Source organism: Homarus americanus, unplaced genomic scaffold (genome assembly GCF_018991925.1).
Source record: "Homarus americanus isolate GMGI-L3 unplaced genomic scaffold, GMGI_Hamer_2.0 scaffold11794, whole genome shotgun sequence".
NCBI classification, from domain to species: domain Eukaryota; kingdom Metazoa; phylum Arthropoda; class Malacostraca; order Decapoda; family Nephropidae; genus Homarus; species Homarus americanus.
The window spans coordinates 1,239,956-1,265,797 of NW_024739301.1; the positions used below are offsets into that span (position 1 = coordinate 1,239,956).

A 25,842-nucleotide genomic window follows, 5' to 3' on the forward strand; every position below is an offset into this window, starting at 1 on the left:
TAAATGAAGAATGTAAACAGAAATGTAGTTGTCTATGTCACCAACAGATGGCGAGCTAATAATCCCGCCAACATTTAAACATTAATTTATCAGCTACAATTTAATTTGACTAGATATCTAAAGTACAAATAAGCATAGCCTATGGCATTATTAAATTGATCTAAGGTATACTAACGAGCCCCTCAAATTCTTTTTTTCATAACTTCAATATTAACTTAATAAAAGTCATCTTTCTTTTAACAATTACAAGTTGCGTTCCTTTCTCATATGTTTATCACTACTAAATAGTCGGAACTAAGGATAACTTCTCAACCAAATTACAATGCAAATTTAAAATGAAATTACCACTGGTCGAAATAGAGTGTACTTAAAAATTCATATTGATTGATACAAGAATAAAGTCAGGACATAATTGCTGGCGTACAGTAACATTGTTGTTATGTTACCTGTACAATCACTTATTTTACCTGTTCTGTATGTTTGTGTGTGTTTTTACAGAGTAGTGAGGTGTTATTGGTAGAGTACTGAGGTAAAACGCGTATAATATGCAGGTACAGGTATTTCAATTTAGTGTCCTGGGTTCAATCCCCGGCTTGGGAAAAGCTTGAGAAGGTGTTTACCAGTGTGACCCTTCTAAACATAACAGCTTTTTAATCGTCATAAAATAGAGGTAATGCCAAAGTAATAAATAACAGGCCAACATCCACAATTGTAAATAAGCTGATAAATATGAATTAAAAAAATAAACTGGTAAGTTGAGAAGAAAATAAAGTAAATACAGTTCTCGGTATTCGTGGAGGGAAGTGGAGACGGTGAACAACAACAACACACAACATGGCTGGACCCAAGAGTGTTCTCGTCATCCAGAGTGATTGGCATGACTCGTTAAGGTGAGTCTAGGGGTTATTAGAAGGTCTGGTATGTGGTGTGTGGTAGAACGGTTGGTAATGCTTGACAGATTGAAGGTAATGAGAAACGGGTGTGTTGCGTGATGAGGTACGCAGTACTGTCACTCCGTTGATTGGGGGGGCCACAGGACTGGTGGCTGCACTACGGCACCCCAGTTACCCCGAGGTTGTCAAGTTTAAACTATAAGGGTGACTTAATAGTAGTTAATAAGCAATTCAGAGGGTAAAACTTAGTCGAGTGTTCATACCTGGCTGGGATTAGATGATGCCCGGCCCACTACCTCAAGGGTCACAGCTTAACGTTGAAGAAGCTACAAGTTCACAAAACTCTCAGGGTAAACTTTTATGAGTAAATTTGCAATTTCAACCAATATGGCTGTCGAGTTTCCTTCAGAAATAACCTAAAATTACATAACCTAACCTAACTGTAGTATGTTTAATCCTTTGCGAGGGAAACTTCATAGAACAAAAGTTGGGGTATTTTTGCGTTTAAACATTCCACATTCCTACCACTAATCTATTATCATATTCTTATAAGACGTCTAATTATAAGATCATTTTCATCTATTACATTACCGTCGCAAATGTATAATAACGGAGATAGCATATCCAAAATTTTCTCTATTTTCTTCCATTAATCTTCCGCCATTATCGCCTACCTCACCTCCCACACTGCGTGTCTCCTTCATAAATCTTCACGCGCATGCATTCCCGTGCGCGTCACGCGACCAATCAAAAGTGTTTTTTTTTTTTTTGCAACCAATTAAAATGACTTGTGGTTTAATTCGCGGTATTTTTGGTCCAATCAAAATCTATTTTTATTTTGGGTCTCATATTTCGAAATTCAACTTCATTTCCGACCATGGAAGTCTGTGATGGGTGTCACTTCAATTATATGGAGCCGATTGACAGTTTTGGGGGAAAAAACGAAGAAACTATAGCATTTTTTTGATCGCATGGTGTTCTTCCAACCTCAGTAAAGAGTCCTACGTGCAAGACTGAATGTAAATATTGCAAAGAACAACATATGTAGTGTTGTGTAAGAATCTCAGAATCCAACAATGAACAAGAACCAGCCCAATAAGGTAAGGAATAGGTGATTCCATCATATGGTGAGAGTTAGTTAGGTAAGGTTAAGTTTGATTTTTGTTTTTCTAGCGTGTTTTGGTGTATTTTTTATTCGCTTAGCATTAATTTTTTTTCAAAAGTGTCCAACAAAAACAAATCAATTAAAAAAACGGCCAATTTCCAACGGAAATGAAGGTCATATTCGGTCTAAACACACACACATACACTAGAAAAATATATTTTTTACTTTCTAACAGAGTGGGAGGTGGAAGTGCAAATTTACCAAAGTGGGTAATTACAGTATATAGGACTAACAAGTGAGCAAAATTGATTGAAAAAAGTTATGAAAACATCAGATTTTCATTGTTATATTATAGTGGACACTGTTGTAGTTTGTGGAAATATGTAAAAAAATGGATATTTTAAAACTAAACATTACTTAACATTTGTTGGTATGAAAAACAGACCTAACCAACCTACCGGTACCTAATCTTACCTAACTTTCCCCGGACCCCCCGGTATATTAAACAGAAAGAACTTACTATGATATGGTGAAATTTGAGGCATTTTCTGGACGTGAAATGATACGGCCGCATCGGCACTATGCACCCCAGGCGGCGGAGTGATTTACTGTGTTGGTGGGTTCCACAATAAATGATTAACATATCAGAACTCACTGATGAAAATAATGTAAGAAAATAAACAGTCTCTATGTAAAGGAACAATGCCGTGATCTTTAAACAACAACTGAAGGGTTTCGTTGTCTTTACTCCTAAATTCACAAATTACGTTCATGTAAGATCGGCAAGAACTTTCACATGACGTGCTGAAAAACAAACTGGCCCGGGCGCGGGAAAAGCCTCTCAGCAGACCTCGGCCTCATTACCACCCACAAGACAAACTAATGTGCGCCAAGGCACCTAATTATCTGTAAAACGAACAATTTCCACAATAAATGATTATCATATTAGAACTCATTGATGAAAATATTGTAAGAAAATAAACAGTAATAAAAATACAGTAACTCGCTAACTGGTTAGTCCTATATATTAACCAAAAAGTTTCTTAAAATTGGTACCCTGTATTATTTTACTTGTTACTACTAAATGAATATCGTGAATTTTATAGTTGTAAATTCGACAATTCTAAGACAATTTTCTTCACTGGTATTTCTGGCGCAAATTACATTTAAGTGAGATACGTGGTGGCACACACCCAGAACATCGAACGACTGTGTAGCCCCCCTGGATAGGTTAGGCAAGGTAAAGTTTGGTTGGTTAGGTTAGATTCAAAATTCTTTTTCCGATGTTTTTTTTTTATGTGTTTTGAACACTTTTTACCTTATTTTTTTTATAGCAAATCTCTAGATTCTGAGATGGGAGGAGGAAGGGGGGCTTATCTCAGAAACTATTGATTTGCACCGGAAATGAAGGTAAAGTTTGTTCATAACACATCACAACCACCAGAAAAACATAGTATCAACTTTGAGTTTGTCTACCGGCAACAAGTGAAAATTTACCTTAAAAATTTCTAAACCGTCAGAAAAACACATTGTTCAACTCAAGAACCATATTGGTTGAAAATGCAAATTTACCCTTTTATGTAGTGAGAGTTGTGAACAATCTGCAAGAGAGTGTTGTGGTGGCACTGAGTGTGAGCTCATTCAAGAACAGACTTGACTAAAGGCAGTGGCACACAGGGCACATACTTCCTAACATGTTATCCGTTTTGCTGGCTGCTGGCCTGGCGGCACAGCAAGCAGCAGGATTTCGACTGTTGCAAGAAATGGACAGTGGTTTGGCAGTGATCTTTGCTGGTCGGGTTATTGCTCAAAGGAGCTTCATATTAGATTTTGAATATTCAAGTAAAAATTGAAATAAATCATGAAATGATAATAATTTAAAATATAACACATAAAATGGTGACCTGTTTCTATTTATTCGTCCCTTTAAAACTTCTTTAGTTTTATTAAATCATTATTCTGGATCTTCTTTGACCAGCCAGTCGCTGCCACTTTTAAAGAAACTTCATGTCTCACCCATTGTCTTTTCTTTAACTTTTACAGACGCCTCACTTGCTTCAGCAATTGAAGAACTATAGCACAATCCTGCAAGGCCTCAACGTGGTAATGGGATCTATGGCGAACCTCGTCTAGAAACTTTGTTGTTGCTTTCGTTGCATTGGGCGGACTCGCCAACAAAACATCTCAGTGTGATGCAAACATCTCTTTGTTTAGCTGGCTGGACTGTGTTTGCCCAACATGTTGGGGAGAAAAGTGCCCAGTGTGTTGCCACCTTAACACTTGTGCTGGTACAGATACATTCTGGAGCAAGTACATGCCCAGTACTTTTCAATCTGTAAGGATAAAATAAAGAGTAATACTGGAGTAGATGGCCAACACCAAAAAGAGTTGTTCGATTTCATTCATTTTTTTCACAGATGTTCTTTGGATGATAGTAAGTAATGAAAATGATATGTCAACTTTTTATTTTAATAATAATGTACGTAGTGATTATTTTACCGTGACCAACTAAGTTCCTACTAACGTTATTTTACCATGAGTGCGCTTTGATTGACTAGGTACTTTCTGTTTAATATGACGGGGGGTCTGACCCCGGCTAGGAAATTAGGTAAGGTCAGGTTGGTTTCTTTGGTTGGTTAGGTCAGGTTCTAGTAAATGTCGCCTCTTTTTTAATGATAAGTTTCCATGTACAACAGAATTATGGTTAGGTATGTTTACAGCTCCACAACGATTGGCTCATGGCAAAATACATGCCAAATGCTGCCAGGGTCAAATATGGTTCTTGCGTTGTTCGGCGGTAATAGACGATTAGCCAGTCAAAGCACATTCACAGTAAAATATCATTAATAGGAAGTTATCGGTCATGGCAAAATATCCACTACAGTACCTTAATAATAATAATATACATTATATATTTTAGTTTATTTTTTATTTTTTTTATTTTTTCTTCTATCTATGATCATAAATCACTTGTAGTGGGCAGGGTATGAAGGATAAAAGAAATTGCGAGGTGAAACATGGTGAAAAACTGATCATATGACCCTAAAATGATGTCTTTCCATGCTTTGTACACATAGAAATGAAGTATTTACAGTACAGTATGCCCGAATAATTCGCGGATTTTTATTTCGCGGTCCTCTATTATTCGCAGATGACACCCTGGATGTACCCAAGAATGTCTGTGGGTAGTTTTAAAGTTACCAGCATTTTCGCAGCCGGCACAGGGAGCCATTTGTTCTAGAGACAGTAATTTCCTTTACCTGTACAGTAGTGTGTGTGCGTGCATGCTTGTGTGCGTGCGTGCGGGTGGACACACACAAAACACATACAAATAAATAATAATGGGAGAATCCTCTCACAAATAATCAGAAACAAACGTAGTACTGTATTAAAAATGTTGAGTCTACCCTCAAGTTTACCCCGTGCTTTATTAATAACAAAGCACGGAGTAGACTTGAGGGTACACTCAACATTTCTAATACTACATTTGTTTCTGATTATTTGTGAGAGGATTTTCCCATTACTATTTATTTGTGGTGTGTGGATTAGTGGATCCCATGTTATTGACCTGACCTGATGTTATGCAAGGTCACCTTTTGTATATAAGCCTCTCTCAGTCCCTGTAAATTCAGTTGCCTCTGAAGATGTCTTGAATAAAGACAAAAGCTAAGGTGCTCCAGTGTTTCCCTTTCCCTTGCGGGGCACACTGTATTTAAAGATAAAATACTGGCAACAGCCACTATAAGTGAGCTATGACGCCGTCCCAAACCATCGAAGCTGTCGGACTATCGGGTCCCTGATTAGCGGGGTCCAACCTGTACTTTGTATGAGAAACTTAAGTCATCAATACTACTTTCCTTCGTATGTGGAAGTTTGGAGCTTGATGAAGTGTATTGTACAGTAGGATGAAGTCTTATTACTGAAGCATAGGGAGATCAACAGGATCATAGTTGGAAGAGGGCAATGCAATGGAGGTGGAGCGGCGGCAGCAGCTGACCAAGTAGATGTGGGAGACAAATCAGCTGGGCGAGCGACTGACTGGTTCTTTCTTGAAAAATATCGTGATTGGTAGTTGTTTCTTCCTGGCTTTGAGGTTTCTAAAAGTTTCACTTCACTAGCATTACTACCACAAACACTAAGCAGTCTTTTAGGGGCCATTTCACACAGAAACACTAAAGTTTTGAGTGCAACACAAGAGATGCTGCATCGCAGGCAATAGTTGAGTGCAAACAAAGGGAGATGAGACACTGTGGGCGCATGGGGGTGACTCATTGTTCTGCAGGAGAGGCTTGTAAGTTAGCCACCATATGCTTACCGCAAAGAGCAAAATCGTGAATAGCAAGGGTTTACTGTACTCCAGTTACCTCACAGACAGTATTAACACTGGACGATAAAATTCAAAAAGTAATATCTCCGTTAGCTGGAATCCTCAAACCTGGAGCTCTCCGACAGCTGGAATTGAAATTTTCTTGGAAAATCGTTCGCAAAGCTGGAATGTTCTGGAAAATTCAGTGGGAAAAAATTTCTGGGAATTTTTGGGGATGGGGAAGGTTTTCCAGGTTTGAGAGATGAAAATCAGGTGCATTTTCTGGAAATTCCAGGAAAAAATTTTCGGTATCCGGAAAACTCCGGGGTTGGGGGATATTTTTCTGGGTTCGAGAGATGATGTAATGCACAATTTCTGGAACTTTCGAGAACATTACCCGGAAAATTCCAGAGATGAGGGATTTTTCCAGCTTTGAAAGAGTTGTCTCGTTACCTGGAACCTCTTACTCCTGGCAGTGCTCTGCACCAATTGTTCTGGCTAACAGAGATATGTAAAATCGAACAAACCAACCATCGGAACAGCTAGTAAGTTGATAAGTGGTGAAATGATAGATTAGATTGAATTTGGTGACATATTAAAATAAAATAAAATTACTGTACTGTATTCAATATTCTTAAATTTCATATTTAGAATGCTCAGATCTTCCATGAATTACTGGGTAGATTATTTCATAAAGTAGATTTTCGGCTGACAGTTACATTATAAATTATTGCCGGGTATTTTGTTGAAGTCTGTCCTTGGAAAGGGTGTTCACTACTTGATTCTTGGGTGAAATTATAATGCTGCGGCAATACAGTATGTGGCATTCGGGAATTTGTAATTTTACATTACTTTCAGAGACAATGATAGTTCAGCCTGGATTCTACACAAGCCTCTCGGGCAAAAAGCAGTATATGGCAAGGTCGGTGGATTGTCAACTGATGCAGTATTCACCGTACACTCTCGCACTGAACGGACCATTTCTGTCACACACCAGCCATCTGGACTCTCCACAGTTTTTATAGCACCAATAGCAACATTCAACAATATTCATTCTAAAAGTGTAGGTAAACTAATAAACACATATTTGTATCCTATTTTAGTATTTCCCTGTATGTTCTGGGCATGGATAATTGGTTATCCACCTGGGAGCACTTTAATGTGACTTTGTGGTAAGAATTATATGAGCATGTAATCTTCACCGCTGTCACACTTTGAACTAGAGTGAAAGCTGGTCACTGCACTATGGCTTCACTCTTGTTTCTGTTATTTGTTGATATTACTTCCTGTTAGTGTTTCACGAGGAGTAACAGCTAATATATTTGAAGTTTATCTCAAAGTGTTAATGCTCAAAGTAAACACTTCTATTTATTATAAAAATATAGTTATAGTGTATCACAGTCTGTTGAGTTTATCTACGGATTAATGAACACATGGCTACGAGATGTTACATTAGGCTCAGGGCTAGAGCCGTCAGTCACACGTCTAGATGTGTGCTGTACAGCCTTGATATCTCTACCAGCCGATAACTTACTTGCTTAGTTAACAGGTTTACTGGGCCATGGAGATGACCTGAATGTGATCTGCAACGTGACAGGAAATGATGAGGTAGTGTGTTGTACTGTATGTATGTATAAACAATATGTAATTAGCCCACATTTATATAAGAACTACTGTCTATCTGTAGACAGGCTATTACATGTACAGTATTTGCAGGAAGCGAATTACAGGCAGAATCTTGCCTAAACACTTGTTTCTCACCACATTTTTATTTCAAGTCTTAAATGGTGTGTGAATCATTCTCTTTACAGTATTGATCTAACTGTCTCATAGAGATACTTTATACTAAGATAATTGAAAATTTGAAGAAATTTGAGAATGTGGGGTAACCAGTAACAAATAAAAGATGTGTGACAGTCATTCTTTATTAAATGGCTAAGAATAAGCTACACTGAAGGGAAAACAAATGAAGAAGTGCTAAGATTGGCAGGAACTTCAAGAGAAATGCATGAAATGTACAGAAAAAAATTTAGATACTTTGCACATAATTAGGAATGAGGGGATAATAACAGAAATAATAATGGGCAAAGTTGAGGGTAGGAGGGCCAAGGGAAGGCAGAGACAGGAATGGATGAATGAAATAAAAAACTGGGTCATCCAGAGAGATACAAATCCTTGGAGGATTTGTAAAAAAAACAGCCCGAGAACATTTAGAGTGGATGACTGCTGTCGCCAAACTTCATCATCTGCAGACCCAAGAGACTTGACGTCAGTGACTGGGATTAATCTTACGAATAGTCTATTGTCTCGTACCTTAACCATTACCCTGAGATGAAGAGGAAGCAAAGGTTTTCTCACAGGTAAATTAAAGAGAGGAGACCTGGTGAGTACCGGACATACAGTATGCTTGTGTGTGCATTGCCTTCATTCCAAGCTTGACTTCTTAATTCTTTAGTTGCCATCCCCATTCGTTCCCATCATAATGTACTTTCACACTAAGCTGCAAGAGAAGTGGGAAACTTGAGCTGCCTAGTTCCAGGTTTAGGTATAAATTAGAATTTCAGGATTAATTCTTCATTTATAGCCAGTTGCCCTGAAGCCAGATAAAACCGAAAGAAGGTGGGACTAAATTTTCCAACAGTTAATGTGACAGTTATCTTGAGAGACATACTGCTGTTACACAGTCTATCAATGATGACATGTCCAAATACTGTACAGTAGATTAACACTATATCACAGATCACTAAAGTGTGTTTTCACTTATACTGTGAACTTTGTATGGAGGAATGGTGCTAAATAAGATACTGAGCAGGGAACTTTTAAAGGGGTAACCAAGTGATGCATAAACTGCTAGGCTAAGTAAAAAAATAGGCCTACATAATGCTATGGCTGGAAACAAGACTAGACAGGCTTACAGCTGACCTTTAATGATAAAGTTAGACCAGAAAAAATATTAAGTCACAATTCTTGATAAAAGGCAAGTTTATTAAAAGAACAATTTGTCCATTGCATTCAGGTCTAAGTAAATCTTGTTAAGTTAAAAGCTGATGATTACAGAAATTAGGATAATTTTTTCTGAGTTTAGGCAGTGTTAAGTCATGCGCTCTTCTTAAAATCTGACACATGACAAATGTGTAAATCCCTTCATATATGATACAGTAACATTAATGTTTGTACTGTACTGTACTGTACTATACTGTACTGTACTGTACTATACTATACTGTACTGTACTGTGCTATACTATACTGTACTGTACTGTACTGTACTGTACTGTACTACATACTACAATATACTGTACTGTACTATACTGTACTGTGCTGTACTGTACTATACTATACTGTACTGTACTGTACTATACTGTACTGTACTGTACTATACTGTACTGTACTACAGGTTGACAACCCTTTATCCGAAATTCCAAAAACCGAAAGGGTTTTTTTTTTTTTTTTTTTTTTTTTTTTTTTTATTATTATAAACAGGGATTATTAGCCCACCCAGGCACAGATCACTGACCCGCATTGGGGCCTGGGGGGGCAAAAATGTAATAGTAATAATAATTATATTAATAATAATTATTCATAGTAAATAAAAATTTTAATAAAAATACACCAAAATAAAATAATAATGATTACAATAATAATGATAAAAATAATAATAAAATATAATAATAATAATAATAATAATAATAACAATAATACTGTAATAATAAAATAATATTAATACAGTAAAGAAATACAAGAATGAAAAAAAGATCAAAAGTGAGAAACACGACCTAGACCTATGAATTATAATTATTATTATAATTTTTATTATATTTTCGACCCCCAGGCCCCAATGTGGGTCAGTGATCTATGCCCGGGTGGGTTAATGCACATTAAAAAAAACGAAAAAAAAACTAACCATTCTGAAAACCGAAAAATTCCAAAAACCAAAATGCCTCTGGCCCCAAGGATTTCGGATAAGGGATTGTCAACCTGTGTACTGTACTGTACTGTACTATACTGTACTGTACTGTACTGTACTGTACTATACTATACTATACTATACTGTACTGTACTGCACTGTACTGTACTATACTGTACTATACTATACTATACTATACTATACTGTACTGTACTGTACTGTACTGTACTGTACTGTACTATACTATACTATACTATACTGTACTGTACTGTACTGTACTATACTATACTATACTATACTGTACTGTACTGTGCTGTGCTGTGCTGTACTGTACTGTACTGTACTGTACTGTACTGTACTGTACTGTACTATACTATACTGTTCTGTACTGTTCTGTACTATACTGCACTGTACTGTATTGTACTGTACTGTACTATACTATACTATACTATACTATACTATACTATACTGTACTGTACTGTACTATACTATACTATACTATACTATACTATACTGCACTGTACTGTACTACAGTGGTCCCTCGGTTAACGAACACAATTCGTTCCAGAAGGTCGTTCGTTAACCGAAACCATTGTTTCAATGGGATTTTGGGTAATTGGTTCCAGCTCACCGAAAATTACATACAACGTAAAAATAAATGCAGTAAAGTACACCTACTTTGAGGTGTGTATGTAGAAGGCTCCTGGTTGATGATGATGATGATGATGATGATGATGATGATGGGAATTAGAAGTGGGGGTGGAGGAGAAGGGAGAAGAGAAGGAAGTAGGGGTGGAAGAGAAATCACCCCATGGTTCATGCCGTCATTTCACCCATAAAATTTTAAGTTCACTAGGTGTAATTCAAGATTATTTTCTTTAAATCAACACTGCACTGCACTATATATTGTCAATATGTAAAATAAACTTCAAAATGATCAATAATTGTACTGTAAAAATGTAAAAATAGTTTATGTTCAAGAGTGTCTCAAGCAAGATGTTACCTCCACTGAGCAGAGACACAAACTGATGCCATGCTGGGTGAGTCAAGTGGCTGTTTGGCACACTAAAAACTAGTTTCCTGTACTTCAATTATGTTAAATAATTGTTAAAATGACTAAAAAAATTAATATAAAACTTGGAAAATTATTGAATAGTACAACCTTCTTGATACTTACTCAAATGGGAGTGAATTTATGCCCTAGAACCGATTACTGTATTGGCGGACTAATATTCCAGCTGGTGAGCAAGCGAAAACATGTTGAGAGGAATTCATTAGCCGAATTGAAGATTCTTATGGAAGGTAATTCGTTAACTGAGGCGTTCGTTAACCGAGGGATCACTGTATACTGTACTGTACTTAGCTTAAAAAATATTCAGCACAGACTTGCAATCCATTGTATTGGTTATCCTTGGCTCCAAACTTTGGAAATCTCAAAACTCTAAGCACTTTTAACTCAATAAAATATACCTGAATTTGGTACCAATTGTCCATTGTGTTAAGACAGATTGAAAGTAGTGCTTCATTACATTACTGCACTCCACTTTTCTGGCTACAACTATACCCCTGTGTTGCCTCTGGCATCCAAAAGACAATTACTATATCGTAATTTGAAGGTCTGTACCTGGAAAATAAACACTACAGTGATATCCCTGTTAACTGGAACAGTTGGTGCAGAACACTTCTGGGACTGAGATATTTCCGGGTTACGAGACGACTCTCAAATCCAGAAAAAAATCCCCATCCTTGGAATTTTTCTGGGTACAGCACCAGGAAAAGTATCTCAAAAATTTCCTGAAATTGCGCATTATTTTAGGAGTCGGCACTGGACATAGTATGCAATCAAGTAAGGTGCAAATTTATACAGTACAGTTTTACCACACATATGCCATCTCAATCCTACCACTACACAATGTTGTGCTGGTACTGAACCCTAAAATAATGTCAAAGTACATATATTTACACTATTTACAAGATTGGTTGGAATTTAAACAATTTCAAGTACATACAGGTACCTGTACAGTCATTTCTGCTACAACGCGTGTTTTGTCAACGCGAATTGGTTGTAACACGATTGATGAATAGGGGAACGCTGTTTGTAAATCACGAACTTTTGCATACTAATGTTGGCTATAACACGATTCCATCCTCAACGTTTTAAGTGTAGCGTGGCGCGGGGTTATGCAATGTTTACAGTTCACGTTCGACATCACATGTTCAATTGATTCGTGTGCTTTGTTTGTGAGGTGTGTTTTGAGAGGTACTATGTAATTTTTTTTTTTTTTTTTTTTTGCAAATTTAGCTGTTACCCATAAATTCTGTATGAAAAGAATAAGTAAAAAGAATGTTTCACAGTGAGGACTAATAACGGTTTACACCAGCGCTCTGTGTTTACATCATGTGATCAGTTGAATCGTGCAGTTTCTGTCAATTGATCTGTGAAGTGTCTGTGATTTTTGCCGTTTTCTCCAATTTTGTTGTGTTAGCCAAGAGTATGGAAAGACAAGGTAAGAAGAAAGTTTCCAAGAAGCATTCTGGTAATCGAATTGCCGGTGGCGAATGTAAAAAAAAGGCTTTAACATTATTGTTGGAACAAGCTTGGGTGCTAGCAAATCTGTGAGATCACGGCCAAAGTAATATGTACCTAACCCTATTTTTCTCCATAAGCCCTGTTATTTTTATTGCGTGGATTTCTACAGCACGAAGTTTCACAAGAACGCAACGATCGTGTTCTAACAGAAATGACCGTCTAATAAACCCTCGATAACTCAGCATTTGATAACTCGGATTTCCATATAACTCGGCATGGATATGGTCTCGGAATGTATTATAGTATAACTTGGGAAATGCCGTGAGATATAAAATTATCTGGGAAAATCTCGGCACATCTGGCCACCTGCATCACCTACCATTCCTCTGTGTCACCTACCATTCCTCTATGTCACCTACTATGATGCTTCATTCTTTGCCTGCATTGCTGATAAGTGTTACTTTTTGACATTTAGTAATTATATGTCAGTAAAAAAAAATATGGCACAGGGGGGGTCTGCTGACTTCCATAATGATCCATACATCACCTGATGTGTTCATATTCAGTTATACCATCAACTATATATACGGCAGGATATGTGCAACAGATATGTGAGGACACCCTCAGGCAAGGACAGCAGGACTATCACCATAATACAGGACAAACACACATACTATTCCACTATCCCTCGTTCGTGGTGGCGAAACTTTTTTTACTGTGTACACATATATGGGTCAATAATTTTTTATTGTAGGAGGGGGAAAATGCCGTAATAAATCGGAATTTGGGATAACTTGGCAAGGCCAGAGCCCCATATGTGCCGAGTTATCGAAGGTTTACTGTATTCTGTAGATATGCTGTACACCCTTAAACATGGTGTCCCTTACCTTAGCAGATGTTTATCTTTGCCCTAAACCTTGTACAGTATAGGGGTATTAAGTTACAATAGAGGTGCCCACTTGGAGCACAGAATCCTCATATTTTTTACTTCCCTCCTGAATTTTTCCCAGTTGTTAAATTTTTTTTTGAGACTAGGAAACATTTCCCATTACCCGGAAAAATTCCGGGGTTGAAGGATTTTTCTGACTTTGAGAGTCGTCTCGTTACCCAGAAATCTCTCATCCCGGCAGAGCTCTGCACCAATTATTCCGGCAAACAGGGATATCAATACTTGTTTACAGTATTATGATTTGTGTAAGTTTGCATATATACATTATACTGTACAGTATTGTATTAATGGCAATAGTTTACATGCACATCTAAGTAGTACTGTATTGCAAAAAAATTTAATCTTAGTCTTAAATAAATGTACCGTACTGTACTGTATTTCTGTAGCTGCGTTTTATTTCTCAAGATGCGCTATGACAGTTTGGTTACAAATCCAGTATGGTGGCCAAGTTGTGTTCCATTGTAATAGCATACAAAGGTACAAGCCAATGACCAGGCACCTCTTTTTATAATATCCCATACTTCATGGGCATTCTTCTCGGGAAAGCCGAAGAAGTTGCAAGGCCTTGAGGCATCTGTGAGCATAGACAATGTGACCTGTGCAATCATGCTGGATAAGTAATGCGTGTAAGCTCCATAGTCATAGTGGAAGAACAGAGTTTAATATTGAAACTGTTCAGTCACAGAAATATAGGAAGATGCTGCCTTTTACAGCTCAGAATAACTTATGAGAAGTGACTGTGGATTTCCAGGCAGAGACTTTAATCTGCTTCATTCAAAAAGGAGTCATTTATTACCAAGTACTTCATACTCAGTCTCAGTCTTGTCCATTCCACAGATGGACCAAATGAAATAAAACCAGATCTGTGTCTCAAGACAGGCACTTCTAAAATGCTTTTCCCTGATGCTGAGTGAGGGGGAAGACTACCTTAATTGATAACAACTACAATATGTAAATGATGAGACAGGCTCCAAGGGTCTTAACAATTTGTTCTAGAGACTGCTTAACCTGTCATAATCATAAAGGTGTCATCAAAAAGAAGGATTAAGAAAAATCCTTAATTACTGGTGAAGGAAAGATTAATTAAAAAAGCCTCCCTAAAACAGCTTGTTAGGGCATCCTATCAGATTTTTTATATAAAACAATAATAACTTAACCGATCTTCAATGTTATCCATTAATATCTCTACCAGTATCCCCTCATTACTGTACTTGGCAGAGTGCATTACTGTACAGTATTTAACTTTTTTATTCAATATATTTCAGCATACAGTATCTCCTAAACATGTACTGTACCTCCTTTGTTTGTTTATCAGCATAACTAATCTTTTACAGTATCATTTAGCACCTCATTTCAAAGGCCTTTTGTCTTCTTATCTGGTGAAAGTGTTCATGTTGCTGATCCATGTTAAGTGAGTCATTATTTGAGTGAGGTCGTTGCTGTATGGTAACAGTTACTGGGTCTGTCATCTGCCATGCAGGAGAGGAAGTTTTGAAAATTTCTCCAACAAAGTGATGTGTAGTACTGTATTTTAACAGATTTGGAAGAAAGTCAAACACTGCATCCATTAGTGTTCATGATTTGTTTGGCTGCTGTTGAACAGTGTGTCCAAAAGTTAAATGAAAATACATACTGCACTGTACTGTTTATTTTCTTGATTTTTTTTTTTTTTACGGGAATTAGCCCACCCAGACACAGGCCAAACGACCCACAATGGGGCTTGGGGGGCGGGGGGGGGAGAACAGAAAGAAATTGAAAATAGAGAAGAAAAAGGTTATACAGTACTTGTACACAAGTAGAAATAACATTATTGCTTGGTAATGAAATATTGTTCTGAGAATTCAGTTGAATGTTAAATGTGTTTATTAGGGAATAAGAAAAAGGTGAAGGGACCCTATAAAATTGACATTAATCACATGAGTAACTTGTTTATTTGCCGAAAGTGTGTGTTAATTGATTACTTGGCAAAAGTATTACCTGAATACTGTACTTTACTAACAGATCCTGAGTACATCATGACAAACTGATTTCTGTAGCAAGTACTGTAATAAGATGTTCATAGATAAGTTACAAAGATGGAAGTGTGATACAGTATATGTACAGTATATCATAATTTATATGTATGGTACTATCATAATTTATATGTATGGTACTATATATGTTTGGTACTGTATTGTAAAACTCTTGAACTAACCAATTGTCTCCCTTGCAGGTACTGTGTCTTGATGTTGCTAATGGAGGACTGGGGGTGTCAGTCTCTACAGAAAACAAGCTGCATGTTTGGGAAACTAAATCAGGACTTGTCAGAGTAAGCTCATATGTTATGTTTTATGGTTATGGACTTTATGAATAACATGATTTACAGAGCTCTCTAAACCATCGTGCCATAGCCCATGTTGTCACCTTTGGTTAGAGCAATGAGGTACTGTCTAAACACTTCCATTTACAGCTCTAATTGGGTCTATAGGGGTTCTCTTGCAGTACAGTATATGAATCACCGAGTCATTTGCCTTTGTTTGTGCATTTGCCTCCATTCACTTCTTTCCCCAGGGTGCTCAAAAGCGTGTCCCTGCTTCACCTTGAATTCTTATTAATATGACCTCCTGACCAAACAACAATGAGGTAGCTTATCATCTCCTTTTGTGCTAGTTTCTGAGGCAGGTATTTATGGGATTACACTTCTAATGTTGCAGTAAATCCTCAATAACTGGTTTAACTGAAGGGAAAGCTAGTCTGGAAAATCCTAATTTCCTGTATGTGTGGGAGTGTTTCCTAAGCATGAAATAAAACCATTTACAGCCATTTGAAGTTGACATTTATGACTATCTTATGATTTTTTCCAAGTTCCATTAAACATAAAAAACAAGTGCTGTACAGTGACATAATGTAGTACAGTATTAATATACAAATGGAAATTTTTAAGAACTAACAAGCTAACCTGCTCACCCCCTTAAGATTGTAGTGTGTCAAGTTGGGGCAGCTTCATGCAGAGTGGCAAAATGTTATATATACTGTACTGTAGTATGCATTTTTCTTTAGGCTGAGTTCTTGTTATAAATTCTCGTCACAGTGTTTATGGTCAATAGTACAACTTGCACTCGGTAAGGTAACACAGCAAAGCATCACACTATTCAACATCTAGGTGTGATATAAACAAGTGCTTGGGGTGTGTAGTTCAGTGAATGTGTGATAATGAGCATGAACTGAAGAGTAAGAATGCACCAAACAGGTCGGTTTAAACAAAAGCACAAAATTAACGCCCAACCCCGTAGCTGAAATTGTGTTGTGAGAATCATAGCTAGATATGTTCACTCAGCATCAGACAAAATTAAGGAAACAATCACTTCTTCAAACACTGAACATGTCAAGTGTGATGGATAGAGTGAAGTAACTGAGGCAGAATCATGCTTACAAAATTTTCAATGGGCTGTTCCCAGAGTATTTAACAACAAACTTTGCAAGGATTCGAGATATGAACTGGCAGGGAGTGAACATAATTTTATGGTACCTGGTGTCTGCGGTTTATTGAAAAACACTTTCTTCTCTACTGCTATGACAGACTGGAACAAGTTCTAATATTACTACTGTATTCTGTTCTATCATATTTTTGCCATTTACCAGAGCCAGATGATAGAAATACCAGTTAAATAGGTGATCGATATAATTAATGGTGCATCAGCCTATGTTACACTTATCCTGATGCTCCAAAATTTATGCACATTGCAGTGAATATATTGAGTAAATAAACAAGTAATGTGACAATAATATTTAATAAATATATAATACTCTACTGTAGTTGTACTATACAATAAATGAAATAATATAACAGCTGAAAGATACAGTATGTAGCATGTGTACATGCCAGACATATGCAGTCACAACACTCATGATCCATACTTATCCTTAAATAATGTTGTGTTACTCTTACAGCCATGCCTCCCAAAAGAAAACCTTTCCTACAGAAACTCTTAATAATTGATAAACTTTACATGATATACAAAGGAAGAGTGTGTGCTTAATCTACATCGCACACCTGTTGTGGTCAACTGACCACCCACTATGCACTTACTCCATGACTCAGTGACTTGTAATTCTTAAATGATGATAACCATCTTAAAGAAGAACCTTTTTTCTACAAACTGACTAAAGATACAGTAGCTGTTTCAGCAGCACCTTTCTTCTGTACCCAAACTTGACAACCTGATTTTTATCATAAAGGATTAATGAACTCAGTAATTCATGAGTTACATTCCATTCTCACTCATAATATGGGAATGCAGAACTGAGCTCCCCCAATCCCATTTTTTTTATCCTTAATGATGCCAAAATTTCAACTGAAATGAAAGAGTTGGTATTTTTAATTAAACACTTCCCCCTGGCTGAATTATGGTGAAAGGAGCTCACTCTCATGGTAAGTGTTCTTTAAGAAGAAAAAGGGTAGTTGTTTAATTCTTATGGAATATTCACAGTCATCCTTGTACACTACAGTATAGTGATATGATACACTTTTTTGTATTTAGGATTTATAAAGTTCAATTATGGGTTCACCAAGGTCAGATATTTAGTTTGTGTGATAAAAAACTTCTCAATCGATCACGCCTTGAATGTCGTTGCTTTAGTACAGTACAGGGGGTCACCAGGTTACGAACGGGTTTCGTTTCTGAGGACGTTCTTAAGTCAGAACACGTGCTATGTATATACTGTACCGTACTGTACTTACACTGTATAAAATCCCACTATATCATAGCTTAATTCCTTATATACATCTAAAATCATTTAATTTAAGACAGAAGAAATAGAATGACAAAATACAGTAAAGAAAGGTAAAAAATAAGTCATCAGGTAAATAAAATACTGAAAATTTCAAGTTTAACCCCGTTCGTATCGGCGTTCATTCGTAAGTCAGGGACCCCCTTTAGTGTATATGTGAAATATTTCTTTTCTAAGAAGTATTGTCTCTACTCATTATAATTACTGTATAGTATTCCATTGATGTCATATTTTTCCCATTTTCTCTTTGTACATACTGTACTGTACAAGACCAGATCATGCATGGTCATCATTTTTTAGTTTCCTTTTGAATGACTTGTACTTCCTGCTGTGATTTACTTCTGTGTTTATAGGCTTTCGTTATATGTTATTAAACAAGTTTTTGTTACTCTGAAAACAAAAATCTTATACAATTTGAAGGACCTGAGACCTTCCCTTGTGAATAATAGCAGTTTCTATTTTTTATGGTATTTGTTAATATAATTTGACATTTAGTGTAGGGGAAACAATGTTGGATATTGCAGAACACTTGTGTTCTGCAATATATATACACATTCCAAATAAACAGTATATATATATATATATATATATATATATATATATATATATATATATATATATATATATATATATATATATATATATATATATATATATATATATATATATATATATATATATATATATATATATATATATATATATATATATATATATATATATATATATATATATATATATATATATATATATATATATATATATATATATATATATATATACACAGTATTACCCCGCCTAACGCGGTTTCACTTAACGCGTTTTATCATATACGCGGTGCCTCGCCAGAGCTGAACTTTCACTTAACACGGATTTTTCCACATATACGCGGTGAGTGTCCGGCTCGAGATGCTATTTTTAGATTTGCCCCACCCTGCCTGACTGCCTGTTTTAGCTCATAAAATTCATACAAATTACCCTGCCAGAATATAATTTACATTGCTGGAATTCTTATAATTTGGTGATCATTTTGAATATAAACATCATATTTTTGCATTAGACATACAAATTTTAGATAAAAAATTTTCTCAAATTAACTATGTTATCTTTTGTGCAAAATATATGACATTTATATTCAAAATATTCCTGGTCTTACAAGGAATCCAGCAATGTCAATTATATTATCCTAACTTTAGTTTGAGGTATTATTTATTAAAATTTAGTGGTTATCCCACACATCTCCTTGGGACGGTTGGTGGGGGGTGGGGGGGAGGGAGGGACCGACCGACCATCTGTTACCCTGTGAAGAATTATTTTTTTTTTTATTAACTGAAGATATTTGTTTTAGCTCATAAAATTCATACAAATTATCCGGTCTGAATATAATTTACATTGCTGGAATTCTTATAATTTGATGATCATTTTGAATATAAACATCATATTTTTGCATTAGACATACAAATTTTAGATAAAAATTTTCTCAAATTAACTATGTTATCTTTTGTGCAAAATATATGACATTTATATTCAAAACATTCCTGGTCTTACAAGGAATCCAGCAATGTCAATTATATTATCCTAACTTTAATCTGAGGTATTATTTAATACTAAATGTTAAAAACCCTGGAAGGGAGGATTGGTGGGGGGTGGGGGGGAGGGTTGGGACTGACCACACGGTTGGAAGAGGGGGGGAGGCAAGGTGGGGTACTTTGATTGACAGATAGTGTTGTGAAGGTTATTTTTTTTTTATTAACTGAAGATATTTGTTTTAGCTCATAAAATTCATACAAATTACCCGGTCAGAATATAATTTACATTGCTGGAATTCTTATAATTTGGTGATCATTTTGAATATAAACATCATATATTTTTCATTAAACATACAAATTTTAGATAAACATTTTTCTCTAGGTAACTATGTTATCTTTTGTGCAAAATATATGACATTTATATTCAAAATATTCCTGGTCTTACAAGGAATCCAGCAATGTCAATTGTATTATCCTAACTTTAGTTTGAGGTATTATTTATTAAAATTTAGTGGTTTTCCCCCAAAAATTTCTCTGAGAGGGAAGAGCCAGCAAGTGTAGTGTGAGAGAGGGAGGGATTTGAGTCCATTATTTGAATGGACATTAACTTGGCGACTGTATTTCTCTTAAGTATTAATTGTGTGCATGTACCATCATAAAATTAAGATGTTATTTTTACTACAACATAGGTATGTGCCTTCAAAAGTGGAGTTTGGGGTCAGGCCGGTTTCTATTGAATTAATCCCATATGTTCTGTTGTTCACTTAACGCGGATTTCACTTAACGCAACCCTCTGGGTTCACCTGACCGCGTATAAGTAAAACTATATATATATATATATATATATATATATATATATATATATATATATATATATATATATATATATATATATGTATATATATATATATATATATATATATATATATATATATATATATATATATATATATATATATATATATATATATATATATATATATATATATATATATATATATATATATATATATATATATATATATATATATATATATATATATATATATATATATATATACTGTTTATTTGGAATGTTTCCTGCATTTTTTTTTTTTTTTTTTTTTTATTCTATTCTTATTGTTAGTGACCATTGAGAGAAACATATCATTAGCATTTATTAGGCATGGTTATGGTCCTCTTGTGATTCAGAGACCACAGAGAGTTCTAAACACAAGGTTCAGTTGTATTAGAAAGTGTACTTTATAGCCAGAAATGTTCAGTACAAAGTTAGATTATGGTATTCTTTTACTTCTCAGGAAACTCCAGGTACGTGTATGGTTAGTGGAATGTTTTCCACAGCTGTAGAGCAGAAATGTTAATGGTTTATTGTCTTATCTTTGCAGAGAGTCCTAGAAGGTCATCTTTTTGATGTGTATACATGTAGTCTGTTTCCCTCTGGCCTCGTGGTGCTCTCTGGTGGTGGAGACATGCAGCTCCGCATTTGGGATGCAGTCACAGGAGCATGTCCTGTGGTGCTTAAAGGACACACAGGGGCTGTCCTAGACACAGCTATTGTGGATCGTGGCAAAAACATCATCTCTGTTAGCAAGTGAGTTTGTGAACATTACTACATACAGTAACTAATTTCTCTTGTTCAAATATGTGGTAATTTCTCCATCTTAAAATTGAAGAAACATGAAATTATAAGACTATTTAAAGACCTTGTTGCTCATGATGCACAACTGGTGATGAAGGAAGTGACTCACACTTTGCTCAGAGATGAGGGAAGAATAATGTTGCGTAGTAAATATCATAACTGGTGTGTTTGTTTCCCTGGCTCCTGATGTGATTACCTGATATATAAACAATTGGCTCCTAATTAGTTTTAAGTGGCACAATCAAACTTCATTTTTCTTCCGAAAATCTGTTCAAAGGAAGTGTGTGTTAGGTCTTAAGCCTGTTGCAGTGAAAGGGTTCAAGGGTTTGTATTTTTTTCACCAGCAAACTTGTGCCTCTTGATTATCCACAGAGATGGAACAGCTAAACTTTGGAACTGTGCTCAGGCCAAGTGTATTGCCACTCTCCTGAAGGCTGAGTCCATCATAAATTGCTGTGCCATTAGTGATGTGACCGGGGTGATCAACCTACCAACACCTGCAGAAGTTCCAGGTACAGTATTGTACTGTATGTTCAGTCTTAACATTTTAATTATCTAAATTTCTAAAAGCTAAACCAGTTTACAATTTAGTGAGTAGTAAATATGAAGACAAGAATGAAATAAGTTGTTTGAGGTCCTTTGATTATGAGAATTATTAATTTATGTTGGACAGTAAAGGAAGGCAGTACTGAAGGATTTATATAGATAGCTGAAGAGGAAACCTGACTTTAGTATGCAAGTGTGATAAGAGGATTCAGTTTATGATGTCAAATAAAATGAAAATTTTACGGTTTTTGCTCTATACCTTAATTTGCTTTAATGGGGATGATTAATAATTTGATAGGTATAGAATCCGATTCAAGTAGAATCTTTAGGTATAAAATGTTTTGGGCAATACTGTACCAATACAGGTAGTGCTGGGGGGGAGGAGGGGGTATATTCTGGGTTTAAGGCCAAAGTTCACATAAGAAAGTACTTTTGATTTCACATTTACCATCCTTAGAACTATCTTTATTACAAATACCAGAAAATACAACTTCATGACTCCCTACAGTTAAGAAATACGAGTATTCATCCTTGTGTATCAGAAATTTCTACTTTTCATGTATTATGGTCCAGTGACCTAGAGAGATGACACTTGTATTTTTTGCAGTTATACTGAAACCTATTAACCCCTTCATTTCAGAACACCACTTTTATTATTTTATTTGGTTAATTCCTAATTTTATTCAGCACAGAGAGACCCCTGTACACCAAGGGTTAAACTACTACATAGATGTTTCTTGAAAGGGTTATTGTGACTTAGGTGATGTTTCTAGCTACGTACTAGTCTTAGTTATCAGGGTTATGAACTGGGAATTTGGCTAATATCATTCTCTGCCTCCCAAGCTGGATGGTGACATAAGTAATTTGGAATACATATTGGAAATCTTTTATATATTCTCATGAATGATTTCCTGTTTTCAATCTGAGCAGCCTGGATATTTAAAATATTTAATAATTTATTTTTTATTTAGTCTCCAGTCAAGACAAATACCATAGTTCCTTGGGTGGACTCCTCATACCAATAGGAAAGTCAGAAGACAAAACAGATGTAAGACATCTTTCAACTTCAGTTAAAATTTTATAATTTTTATAATGCTATTTGCTTTACAAACCACAGATGAGCTTGAGCATTGTTCTGCTGGGAAGGTGCTACTTGTGGGCTGTGAAGAGGCCACCGTTTACCTTGTAGCAGTGGAAAGCCGCTCCCTCATGGGCTCATTCTCAGTTGGTGCAACAGTCCTGTCTGTGTGTTGGGCCACCTCTACACAAGGAGTTGCGGGACTCAGTGATGGTCGACTGGTGGTCATTGATGCAGTGGTCAGTATGGAGATTGTAATTTTGTGCTCCAGTGTATGTGAGTGTTTATATCACATATTTGTAGTTATTTATGAAATGTGCAGTAAACTTTAGTATCTGCAGGTGGGGTCAGACCTCCATGCATAGTCAGTTTGTAACTAAGTTGGTCCACAGTAGGAATGATGGTTATTCATACTGTACATCATGTGTTATCCTCCATTTTTATTTTTTTTTGTGTGTATGCATATGTGAGTTTTTCCCATCAAATCAAATTAGGGAGACATGAGTTTACACATCTGGTCTATGGGTTGCATCTCAGGAGACCCTTGACACTGTTGGCTGCCGCAAATATGTATAATTTGTACCATTTAGAGCTTAAGAGCCGAATAAGTTTTGGTGCTACAGAAACTTACGTGTACAGTACATCTTTCCTTTTCCATTATTGGTTATGCTGGCTTTCCAGCATTATGCTGCAGTCTGTTTGTCTCCCTTCTCAAAGCACATTATTTTCTGGACAGCCCCACTTCATATATGAGCTCAGTTGTGCTTGTACCCCATACAGGGTATTTACCACAGAGAGATACTTACGACTTTGCCCACAATTTCTCTCAGTAGCTCCAAGGCTCAATTAGCTCTTAAGCCTTGAATTATACACCTCCTCACCCTAAACTTCTTTTGACAGCTGTGGCTGCAACAGATGAGTTGTACAACTGTAACTGTTAAGATCAGTGCCAACTGTCAATGTTGTGGGTTAAACCTGGTTTGCAAATCATAGACTTGTTGAATAAAATCATGACTTGATCATAAAATGGGATTTTCTGGATCAATCTTTGATTTTTGTTGATAGTTGATGCCATGAAACAGTCAAGAAAAGACTAGAAAATTTTAACACCTTCATTATGACAAGGGGTTTGAGGATACCTTAAAGTAACACTTGTCAAAGTTCATGCCAGCTGATCATGAACCATATCTGAGATTATACTTATACTGTATTTGAGATGCTTTTTAAATTCTCCTCCCAAGCATAATAGATTTGATTTTAAATTAAAGAACTTCAAAATATTTTTTAAATGTTCTTTTTAAGGATTGAAATGGAGGTGATACATCAGAAGGAAGCCCATTAGTAGCACCTACAGTCACTAATGTACCTGAGGAAAAAAGTTACTCTTCTCCTAGTCATGTGGTTAACTTAAAAAATCTTCAAACATAAAACTGTTATATAAAGACTGTCATTATTCCAGTAGAGTTAGATACTGTAAATTCCATATTTAGGAGGAAGGCCAAGCTCAAAAAAACAGCCCTCAAAATAAAAAGAGCAAATAATTTGATCCTGATTATGCACATTATGCTATGAGACCATGAGTTTATGGCAGTGCCAACTATATCTAGGAACATAATGGTAAGAATGCCTCAGAAGTTAAGGTAGTGGACATAGAGTCATAGAGGAAGCAGTGTTTGACTGACCTGAGAACACCGGTGCTGGGTTGTTTGAGTTACAGGGGTTTGGGCTCGAGTTGAGAGGAACACCATAGAAGACTACAACCATTAGAGAAATAAAAGTGAATGAATGGCAGTGATTGAAGAGAGATTGTGTGTTTGCTCCTGATTGAAGCCACCAGTATTATAACTGAAGCAGGTTGAAATAGTGAGAGAGAGAAAATTAAGAGTTTACATGAATAATATTTATAGCTCAGCTTTCCTTCATCTTTTCAGAGCCTTACAACTCGTCCATTGGCCCACCACAGCACCTCCCCAGTTGAGAGTTTGACGCCTCACTGTGGGGGAATTCTGGCAGGAAGGCGGGATGGGATTTGTCAGTTCTATAGCCTGGATGGTTCTAGCACCTACCAGCTGACTGGCTCAGATTGTGATCCCATATACAAAATTGGAACTGATAATAATTATATATACACAGCCTGCAGAGATGGAATGATCAGAAAATATAGGAGCAGAGATATAAATGTGTGAATAAAGGAGATGAATATTGGAGTAAATATTGTTGCATTATTTAGAAGAGCAGATTTTATTATCCGAGGTTCAACTGAATATTGGAATAAAGTGTTGAAAGGGAAGAAGATCGGAAGAGCAAAGATGTTAGTGCTTCTATATGAGAGCAAAAGTACTGTATAAATGGTTTCATATGAGATGTCATATTTTGGAGAGATCTGATTGTAATTTAATAAACAATTATTTATTTTAATTTTTTTAATGGTAAATTTGAGTAAAATTGACAAAAGTTTAAACAAGATTCATAATTTCATTTGAAGTGTTGAAGTGTTTGGGAGTAAGACGTTAGATGGGTAGTCTTGAAATAGTGAGAAGTACCATAGTTTTTATTTACCTACTAATATTGGTAATAAAAGCAAACCCAAGTA

General features: G+C 36.0%; 1 protein-coding gene across 1 annotated transcript; it reads left to right on the forward strand.

The window, feature by feature from the left end:
- The first annotated feature begins 597 nt into the window (after positions 1-597).
- Positions 598-25,842, forward strand: LOC121874503 (proteasomal ATPase-associated factor 1-like). Its single transcript, XM_042378655.1, has 7 exons — positions 598-890; positions 7,163-7,367; positions 15,900-15,995; positions 21,372-21,577; positions 21,998-22,137; positions 23,289-23,488; positions 25,181-25,842. The coding sequence occupies exons 1-7, from the start codon at positions 835-837 to the stop codon at positions 25,433-25,435; spliced, it is 1,158 nt and encodes a 385-aa protein (XP_042234589.1). The 5' UTR covers positions 598-834; the 3' UTR covers positions 25,436-25,842.

Coding starts and splice junctions, on each gene's coding strand:
- LOC121874503 (XM_042378655.1), top strand. CDS start 835: ATGGCTGGACCCAAGAGTGTTCTCGTCATCCAGAGTGATTGGCATGAC. Junction 15,996..21,371: donor CTAAATCAGGACTTGTCAGA/GTAAGCTCATAT, acceptor TTATCTTTGCAG/AGAGTCCTAGAAGGTCATCT. Junction 21,578..21,997: donor AACATCATCTCTGTTAGCAA/GTGAGTTTGTGA, acceptor GATTATCCACAG/AGATGGAACAGCTAAACTTT.